Below are 10,568 nucleotides of genomic sequence, written 5' to 3'. Positions count from 1 at the left end.
TACCAGAAAATAATATATTCATTACAATAAATAATAACCATTGTTATCACCATAACCACATAAAATATATTATGTTGCTTTATCATTTGAACTACAGTGCACAGTTATAAATGACTATGCAATGCAGGGGTGGAGGTAGGGGATCGAGGGGGGAGTCGCTCCCAGCCTGCCCAAAAAATACTTTTAGTTTTTTATTTATTTATTTATTTAATTTTTTTTAAGGGTGAAAAAATACCTTTAGTTATTAAATACCCTTGCCTACTTTTTGTTTTTGGGTTTATTAAATGCCATTTTGTTTATTTGGTCTTGAAAAAGAGCATAACTTCTAAATGAATTATTGAGGAATCTTAAGTCCTCCACTAGATATCTTGCATTGAAATTTTTTTAGTTTATCCCTACCATATTATAATTTGAACATTTTATAGGAATACATTAACCAAAATAATAGAAATTCACATCAGTTATTTTATTGTAGCATTTAACACATTAAAATAATATAAATAATACAATAAAATAATATATTTACTATAAATAAACAATAACTACTGCTACCATTACAACCACATAAAATATATTATGTTGCTTTACCATTTGAGCTACAATGCACAACTATAGATGGTTGTGCAGTGTAGTTGATGAGTTAAATTTTTTAACCATACCATTACTAATGTAGCACAATTTTTGTATATTGTGGTGCTAAAAGTAGTATTTTAGCAATTTCACACCACCAATGTACGATGCTAGATTCAAACAATTTTTCATTAATTAATTAGATTGGTATTTGTTTACTTTTTCCCCTCGGCTTCATCGTATGAAATGAAGTGAAACCGTATCTTGCTTCAACCAACTAATGGTAACCCAGATTGTGTTTAGATGCATGGATAGCACATATAGCTTCACTTGTTGCAAGACTTTCCCAATATATAGCTCTTGTAGTGTTGATGTGTGGCCACTATCACTAGCTTTGTGCAAATAAAGAAGATAATAACAAGTTCCGTATGATTTTAAATTTAACTTACGTTAGAGCAGTCCCAAAAAAACATGACTGAGACTGTACCTAGATTTGAAAAGAACAAATCAATAAAAAAAATTTCTTAAAAAATACATCATATACTAACAAATGAATTATCTACATGGATTTTTTTTTTCCTAAAAGAAATCTATACAAAATTGGTAGAGTCCTTGTCTCCTTTTTATTTTGAGAAACGTTATGTTCATAACATTTTTACAATATTTTCACAATAAATTCTAAGCGATAGGTTGTTATTAGTAATCCAAAAAAGTAATTTTAATGATGAATTTAAATTATAACTAATAATAACTAAATATCTATGATTTGTTGTGAATGTAGCAATAACACGTCTCTTTCATTATAGGTAGCTAACGGGTATCCACTTGACGATCAAACCAATTGGCCAAGAAATTATTGCAAATCCAACACATGTTCCCCATTGCCCCCAGTTTAACCTCTCTGAACTTGTAAACTTTTTCAAAAGTTCTACCATGACCACCTGAAGGACTATGGTTATGCCAATGATTTCCATAAACAACTTGTTCCTAAGTATCCCTTCAAAAACATTCTTCTTCTTGAGCTTTCTTGCATTGAATTCATTGAAGACCTGACAAAGGACAAAAGTAGTGAAGATGAAGGTGTCATTTACCTTCTCAGTCGCACTAAAAATTGATTCACCTTTGAATTGTAAGATCAGAAGGACTACAATCTGATATACAGCTTGGGCTAAAAGGTTTCTCCACATAATGTTGGTAATAAGTGGCTTAGCTTGATCTACTGATGGCTTCTTCATTAGTTCCTTTGTGGGCTACTCTGTTGCTAGAGCTAAAGCACCCAGGGTATGCGTAATTAGGTTCACCCATAATAACTGGACTCCTGTCAAAGGGCCTTTACTAACATAAATGACTGCCACCAAGTTGACAATAATAGCAACAATATTCGCGGTGAGTTGAAATTGAATAAACTTTTGAATGTTTTTGTAAACACATCTTCCCCACCTTAAAATTTTGGCCACTGAAGCAAAGTCGTCATCCAAAATGACAATATCTAAGCTCTCTTTTGTCACCTCGATGCCTTGAATTCCCATAGAAAGTCCTACATAAGCTTCTTTCAGTGCTGGTGAATCATTTGTGCAATACCCAGTGACTGCAACCACATGACCCTTTTGTTTCAAACATTTTACCATCAGTAGTTTGTCGAAAGTTGAGGATCTTGCCAACACACAAATTTTATCAACTTTCTCCATTCTTTCCTCTGGTGTGTAGTTTCTGAATTCAATGCCTTCTACCACTGCTCCACTCATGTCTTGATCAAACCTCAATATTCCACATTCAGTGGCAATAGCTTTGGCTGTGAAAACATTGTCTCCAGTGATCATTTGGATGTTCACACCTGCATTTTGGCAATCTTCCACAGCCTTCTTTACCCCTGGACGACATGGGTCCTTAATACCCACCAATCCTAATAGGGTCAAACCATCTTCTTCTATCTTCTTTTGCTCCATATCATGTTCTTGATCTTCTTCTGAAATTTGCTTATGTGCAAAAGCAATGCACCGGAGGCTACTGGCTGCCATACCTTGAATTCTTTGTTCGAATTTCAACTTTTCACTATCATCTAGATCTTTCATAATTCCAGAAGCATCATAGTAACTTGAACACATTTTCAATATCATTTCTGCATCTCCTTTCCAGTATACGTGGATTGTATTGTCTATCTTTCTCCTTGTTATGACTCCGCTTCGTTTCTTCTGAGAATTGAATGCTTCAACGTAAAGAATCTTACAGCTTTGCTTCAATTGTTCCATTTTCATGTTTAGCTCCAGGACAGCCCATGAAAGAATTGCTTGTTCAGTGGGACTACCTGAGAACTCAATTTCAAATCCTGAAGTAGGCCAGTAAACACTACCGGTTGTGTTTAGAGCAACTCCTTCTTGTAGCAGTTCAAGAATATATGGAGCGATTGATGTGTAAGTAGTTGGTGCTTTGCCTAGCCAGAACTTGGTCACCTTCATTTTATTCCGTGTGAGAGTGCCTGTTTTGTCTGTACAAATGGTGGTGATAGAGCCTATGGTCTCACACGCAGACAACTTCCGCACCATTGCCTGGTCAGCCATCATTTTTTTCGTGGAATAAATCTTTGTAAGCTTGACAGCCATAGGAAACCCTTTTGGAGTTACAACCTCAACTATAGTAATAGCAGCCGCTAAAATACCTACCACAGCATTTAGTATGTCATAAACCTTGGTGGTGCTGCCATTGAACTCTTTATTTCCATTCTCATCTTTTATATTCCCCTTGAAGTATCGATAGAACAAGATTATGAGAACGTGGAAAGCAACCAGCAAACCAAGCTTTCCTATTGACGAAGTTAGCTCTTTAAGCCGAGTTTGTAAAGGTGTCTGGTGATTGGTATTACGGCTGCTGATTGAACTCATCATCTCGCCCCATTTAGTGTTCATTCCAACTGAAGTGACAAGCATTCGAGCATTGCCATCAATCACCTTTGTTCCAGAAAGCAAAAATGGATGGCTGCAATTTACTTCTACACGATCGCTTTCCCCTGTCATGCTCGATTCATCCACTTGTAATGAGTGTCCATCTAAGAATAGCCCATCTGCTGGGACCTGATCTCCAATCTTTAAGAAAATGACATCTCCAACGACAATTTCAAATATTGAAATTTGTTGACGCCGCCCAGCTCTCACAGCGTCAATTTGGATTTTGTTGCTGACCTCAGTTAACTTGTCAAATTGTCTGTTTTGCCTAAAATGAAATATGGCAGAAACAACAATGACAAGAAATAGAGCAACAAATATGCTACCACCGTCATACCATCCTTGTTTTATTCCATTCTGTTTGATGCCGAATGCAAGAGAAGATGCAGCACTGCCTAAGTTGATGAGAATGCTATGATCCTTGAATTCTTCCACTACAAAATGAAAGAAGCTCTTTGTAGGTGGTGTTTTATACTTGTTTGGGCCGAAAGCCTCATGTCGGCGAGCAATGTCTTCAACATCACCTTGAATCCCATATTCAACATTGGTTTCAAGAGTGGATGCTACTTTAGAAACCCCTCCAATGTTTTGGAGGCTTTCAATTTTTTTCTCTTCCACAAGTTTAGTGAGTCTTTCTTATCGGGTAGAGAATTATCTTTGAAAACAGATAGTAGGGCTCTAGAGCAATATATGTAAACAAAGGCGGAGTGCCATCTCTTGTTGGGTACGCTAAGCTGGGAGGAGTGTGGTGCTCCAACGCTTTCCAAGTTTTGTAGGATAATCATAGTCAACATAAATAATTAGCAAAGCACAAAATATAGGAGTAAAGAAGTAAAAAAGAAAAAGGATGATCTTTAAGATTAAGAAAGCAAGGAGTTTTCTTTTATGAGTAATCCTAATCCTAATCCTATCAAAAATAAGTAGAAACAAATTAATGGAGCAAAGGGGAATGGAGATAATGTCGAAATGGATAAAAATTGATCGAGTTGGAATGGGACATCTTAGTTTGGAAGGATGGTATTTATAGGTAGGTGCATGGAGCTTCGTATGTAAGTTCATATTTTCCGTCTTCGAGAGATTTCCAGAAGGATATCATATTCATATTCATATTCATATTCATATTCCTATGTTGTGTGTCCGTACTACTACTGCCAGCTGTTGCAATACACTAGTGTGTATGTATGTAGAACTTTTGGTTTTCTGCTGTCAACAGCCTGGAAAGCAAACTGAATTTTTTACAACAGGTCAACGCAGCGGCAATCAAGGAAGCTCCCGTTGCATCTTAGGTTCCTACTTTCGTCGCATGTCCCACGCTGCTTGGATTTGGAAACACCATACGTTCAGTGTCAATTTCAAAAAGTTTACTTACTTAGAAAATTTTTGTTAAAATTGTATTAAAATATATTTATATTTTAGAAAAATGATAAAAAAAAAAAAAAAAAGAAAAAATTGAGATTTTAAAAAGTTATACATAAAAATTAAAAATTAAAAGTTAAAAGTTGAAACTAATGCCAAATAGGTTCTTAATATTAAAAACAGATTGATGTTTTAACACAATTAATTAATTAATAAATAAAAAGTCAATTTCATGTTGACTTGCTTAATTCTTAATCAACTCCAACTTATTTGATTAATATAAATAAATTTCATTTTTTCTCAAATAAATTTTAATTCTAAATATAATCAAATATTATGTTCGGGTGTGTGTGTTTGTTTCAAAAAAAAAAAAAAAAAGAGAGAGGGAATTACATTACTTTTTCACCCTAAACTATACTATATTTTACTCTTACTTTGCCTCATGAACTATCAAAATGCACGATCGACTCCCCAAATTGAAAACTTTGTAACACTTAACCACTAGTGTTTTTTTTTTTGGCTATTAAGTCTAACAAAATTTAGCATTAAAAGACCAATTTACCCCTCTACTGTTTGTTTTGGAGAGAGGGGTAAATTGATATTTCAATACTTAATTCTATCGTACTTAATATTTAAAAACATGGTAGGGGGTAAATTGAAACAAATTTACAACTTTGGGATCAATCATGCATTTCGATAGTTCATGGGGCAAAGTATAAAATGATGTATAGTTTAGATTTTAGAGTGAAAAAGTGTAATTTTCACACCCAAAAAAAAAAAAAAAAAATTTAGAAGAAGAAGAAGAAGAGAGAGATCTTTGTAGTGGAGGGGAACACTGGTTTTAGGACCAAATTCAATGCCATTCTCACCAATAAAGATCAATTGTGACACAGTGAACCAATCAAATTGAAACAAAGTAATGAAAACCGATCATTGTACCAAAATGAGAGAAAGCCCGAACATATTGGTTTGTTTGGATTAAGGGGGAGGGAGGGGGAGTAGAGTAGTATTGGCCCAAAATTAGCATATTTTCAGCTAACTCTACTCAACTCCCCTCCACTCCCCCTCCCTCCTCCCTATTTTCAGCCAACTCTACTCTACTCTCCTTCCTTCCCCTCTCAACTCAAATGGGCCCTAAAGGAAAATGGGAGAGAAAGTATGAGTTACATGTAACTAGATGTAAGAATTGTGGGTATAACTAATAATAAAATAAAATTGAAATGGAATCAAGGCATCACAATGAAGTTAATATCTGCTCTACTCATGACCTTGTTAAACAATCTCAAACTGTTGAAGAGACCCCCTAATCTTGCCATGATTGATATAGCATGGAACTGTAGAGAGGCTAATTGGTTCTTGGCAGTTAGAGCACTGTCAACAATAATGAATAAGTATAACCTAAGAAATAATACCTAAGGAGGAAGGAGGTTACATGAAAAATATTGTGTACGTACAAAGAGGTGAAATATTGTGATCAGCATGTTAATATTCTATATAATATATATATATATATATATCATATTTTTAGTTTTTTTTTTTTTCCATTGAAATAGTGCGCATGCCATGTGTATCAATTGCTATATGATATTTATCACTTCATTTTTCTCCTTTAATTTCTAATTTAAGAAATCAATTATGTAACACTAAAAAGTCTAAAGTACTCTTGGTTTCTCTCTACTAGTGAGGGGTGGGTCTCCATTTCTTCCTAGAGTGTAGAATAGTTGACCCTTCCTTGAAGGTGTCTTTGTCCCTCAAGGTAACAGGTTTATCTTGAGGATTTGGTGGTTTTTTCTTCAGGGGTTTTTGGGAAACAGATTTTAGTATAGAATGGAAGAACTTACAAAAACTTGGAACAACCTAACCCTCTTGGAATGTGAAGGTTCAAACTTTCGCATCAAGGAGGAACAGGCGAAGATGGAGTTTATTTTAGCAGCTAAGTTCTTGACTAAAAGAGCTCTTAACATAGATGCCATAGCTGAGACCTTCACACCCATATGGAGATCAAAAAATGGATTCAGAATCAAAAAGGAGAGTGGGCATGTGGTTTTGTTTACATTTGACGATAAGGGTGAGATGGAGAAAATCATGGCAGCAGAGCCTTGGAGCTTTGACAAACATTTAATGGTACTACAACAGTATGATAAGGAAACAAATGTGGGTGATATGGAGTTTAGTAAGGTGACATTTTGGGTGCAAGTTCACGATCCCCCAATCAAATTTAGGACAAGGAAGATAGCTGAACAGTTGTGTGAAGTTATTGGAACGGTGACTAAAGGGACTGATGAAGAAGAAACAGAGGGCGAGAACTTCATGCGAGTCCGAGTAACCTTAGACATCTCCAAACCATTGTGTAGGGGGCGAGTTATCTCGCTGGATAGTGGTAAGGAACTGTGGGTGCCTTTCAAATATAAAAGGCTACCAAACCTTTGCTTCTGGTGTGGATGTTTGTCGCATGACGATCGTGATTGTGACCTTTGGGTTGAAAGCGAAGGAAGTCTCTTAATTGAATCCTAGCAGTTCGGTCCCTGGCTTAAAGCAACGCCGTATGTTCTAAGCTAGAGATATATGGTCAAAGTCCTCGGTTTTTTCGCTAGCAAAAAATTAGGTATGGCATCGGAAAAACCCAGTATAGCCAAGATGATGCCGGTGAAGGTGGTTTGCAAAGGGAAAACGATGCCAGAAATTATTAGGCTCGAAAAGGAAAACCTCGAAGCTGGTGAGGGAGAGAGCACAAAGCCAGATTTTTAGGGCAGTATCAACAAAAGTAACGCTTGCCAAATGAAGAGGGAAACATGGAGGACGTAAGGTTACAACAGTCTGGGTCAACAGCAAAAAAGGTGTCAGCTGAGCCTTTTAAGGATGTACTTGGGGAGAGAGATAAGGAAATAAACAAAAATGATTTTGATGATGCAGTGACAGCTGGGTTTGGTGGTAACACAGGAAAGGAAAATGATGTTGACCACCCTAGCATTAATGATTCGAATGTGCCAAGCCAGCTAACATATGCAACTCACCTGTTCGCATCATCCCTGTTCGCATCATCATGGGTCCCTTTAGCTAAGATACCCATCTCTCTTCTCAATCAAATGCATGCTGAAGGTACTTGGAAAAGGTTAACTAGAATAGGGGTGGTATTAGATGTAAGTATGTCTGAAGCAATAGGGGGAAAAAGAAGTGCAAGAAGTATAACAACCTAAACTGAGTTACCAAAAAAAAGAAGGGTTTCTCAAGGATGTGTAACAAAAAATAAGATATTGGCGGAGGTTGGTCACCAACCCTGCCAGAGGCAATGAGTCTATTATTATGGAACTATTATGGGCTTGGGAACCCACGGACAGAGAACGAGCTTGTAAGATTGATACAAGCAAAAGATCCATCTGTCATGTTTATAGTCGAAACATGGGCAGATGAAGCAAGGCTAGATTGTACTTTGAGCAAGATTAATTTTGACCAGAAGTGGGTGGCTCCAAGGCTTAATAGAGGTGGTGGATTAGTATTATTTTGGAAAAATTCTATTGACATTGATGTTGTTGATTCCCACAGGTATTATATTGATATGATTATCAATGGGAACACTAAAAATGCATGGTGGTTCACTGGTTTTTACAGAGAGCCTGAAACCCATAGGAGAAGTGAAGCATGGAGTAAACTGAGAAGCTTAAACTCTAGGTTGAACATTCCTTGGATTTGTGGTGGCGACTTTAATGAAATTTTCCATCAAGAGGAAAAGTGGGGTGGGGCACCTAGAGATCATAATCAGATGCAACTATTTCGAAACGTGATCGATGAATGTTGCTTCATGGATATGGGATATGTGTGGCCTAAGTTCACTTGGGCAAAACATTATGTTGATGGGCATTCCATAAGAATAAGATTGGATCGGTGTATGGCTACAAATTCTTGGTTTCAAAAATTCCTAGGAACTAGGGTACATCACCTTAGTTGTATGTCATCGGACCACTCTCTGCTATTGATCAATTTGTCGGGGTTGCCTGAACCTAGGAGGAAGAGGTGTTTCAGATTTGAAGAAATGTGGTTATCAAATCCAACTTGTGGGGAAATGGTCAAGGAAGTGTGGAATAGCACAAGGGAACCAAATCCAAGCATAACCATTCTGAAAAAAGTGGCGAAATGTGAAAAAGAGTTAACATAGTGGAACAAACACAATTTTAGGCACGTGAAGAGGGAATTGGAGATTAAAAAGAACCAATTAACTTGGGCCGAGAGTGAGGCTATGGTGAGTGGGAATAATACTCGAGTTAGGAGCTTAAGGATGGAGATTAACTTGTTACAAGATCGAAAATCAAGGATGTGGTGTCAAAGATCAAGGGTGTTGTGGCTTAGAAAAGGTGATAATAATACAACCTTCTTCCATAGTAAGGCAACAAAGAGATTTAGGAAGAATCTGATAAGAGGAATTAGAGATGGGAATCGACCTTGGCTAACCGAACAAGAAGAAATTGGGCATGTGATGGAGAATTACTACAAAGTGCTTTTTTCCACCTCCAACCCGAATCTAGAAGTCGATTCTCTTGAGAAAATTCCATGCATGGTTACAGATGAGATGAATATTGAATTAGTGAAGGAATTTATAGAATTGGAAGTTAAGGAAGCCTTGAATCAGATAGCTTCTCTAAAAGTGTCGGGCCCCAATGGTATACCACCGTTGTTCTATTAACATTTTTGGTCGACAATGCAGCATGATGTTACTTCAGCCATTCTCTCATGGCTGAACTCAAGTATCCCACCCGAACCCATCAACCACACACTCATTACTCTTATCCCTAAAATGGCTAATCCTAAACTTGTGTCTGAATTCCGGCCTATTAGTTTTTGCATTGCTTGTGTCTGAATTCTGGCCTATTAGTTTTTGCATTGTCCTATATAAGATTTACTCTAAGGTTTTAGTAAATAGGTTGAAGAAATTTTTACCTTCCCTAATTACTGAGCATCAATCTACTTTTGCTAAAGAAAGACTTATCTCAAACAATATTCTGGTTGCATTTGAGACTCTCCATCATATGAAGCATCATAATTCGAGAAAACATGATTTTATGGCTATCAAATTAGACATGAGTAAAGCCTATGATTGGGTGGAGTGGTTGTATTTGAAGAGGCTAATGGAGAAAATGGGTTTTTGTTCTAGATGGGTCGCTCTCATGATGAGTTGTGTGAAAACGGTGTCGTACTCTATCATGGTAAATGGGGAGCCCATTGGAATGATCCATCCTGAAAGAGGAATTAGACAAGGAGACCCACTATCTCCTTTCCTTTTCCTTTTATATACAGAAGGACTTCATGCTCTCATTAAACATTCAGCGAGGAATGGGGATATTAAGGGTTTTCCTTGTGCAAAAGAGGCCCTAAACTAACCCACTTGTTTTTTGCAGATGATAGCTTGCTTGTTTGCAGGTCCATCTTTGAGGATTGTAACAACGTGTTGAAACTATTGGGCGAATATAAATCTTGATCAGGGCAAAAGATCAACAAAGACAAGACCGCAATCTTCTTTAGCAAGTCCACCACAGATGAAGCTAAATCAAACATAAAGAATCTCCTTCAAGTCCAAGAAGTTAAGTCTTACGAGAAATATTTGGGTCTTCCCTCCTTTGTGGGTAGGGGAAAAAAGGCTAGCTTCAACTACATTAAAGAGAGGGTTTGGAGAAAGCTCCAAGGATGGGAGGGTAAATTGCTTTCACAAGT

The 10,568-nt window shown here is 36.8% G+C and overlaps 1 protein-coding gene and 1 pseudogene across 1 annotated transcript; one reads left to right on the top strand and one right to left on the bottom strand.

Annotated features, from left to right (window-relative positions):
* Positions 1-1,370: 1,370 nt before the first annotated feature.
* Positions 1,371-6,181, bottom strand: LOC115994570 (annotated as a pseudogene).
* A 511-nt stretch (positions 6,182-6,692) lies between these two features.
* Positions 6,693-7,379, top strand: LOC115994568. Its single transcript, XM_031118773.1, has one exon. It carries the CDS (start codon positions 6,693-6,695, stop codon positions 7,377-7,379), a length of 687 nt encoding a protein of 228 aa, XP_030974633.1.
* Positions 7,380-10,568: the final 3,189 nt, after the last annotated feature.

The sequence above is a fragment of the Quercus lobata genome, chromosome 6 (genome assembly GCF_001633185.2).
Source record: "Quercus lobata isolate SW786 chromosome 6, ValleyOak3.0 Primary Assembly, whole genome shotgun sequence".
Lineage (NCBI taxonomy): Eukaryota > Viridiplantae > Streptophyta > Magnoliopsida > Fagales > Fagaceae > Quercus > Quercus lobata.
This window is presented reverse-complemented; position numbering and strand designations above follow the sequence as displayed.

What these genes read in the sequence shown, in the direction of transcription:
- LOC115994568 (XM_031118773.1), top strand. Translation starts at nt 6,693, where the DNA reads ATGGAAGAACTTACAAAAACTTGGAACAACCTAACCCTCTTGGAATGT.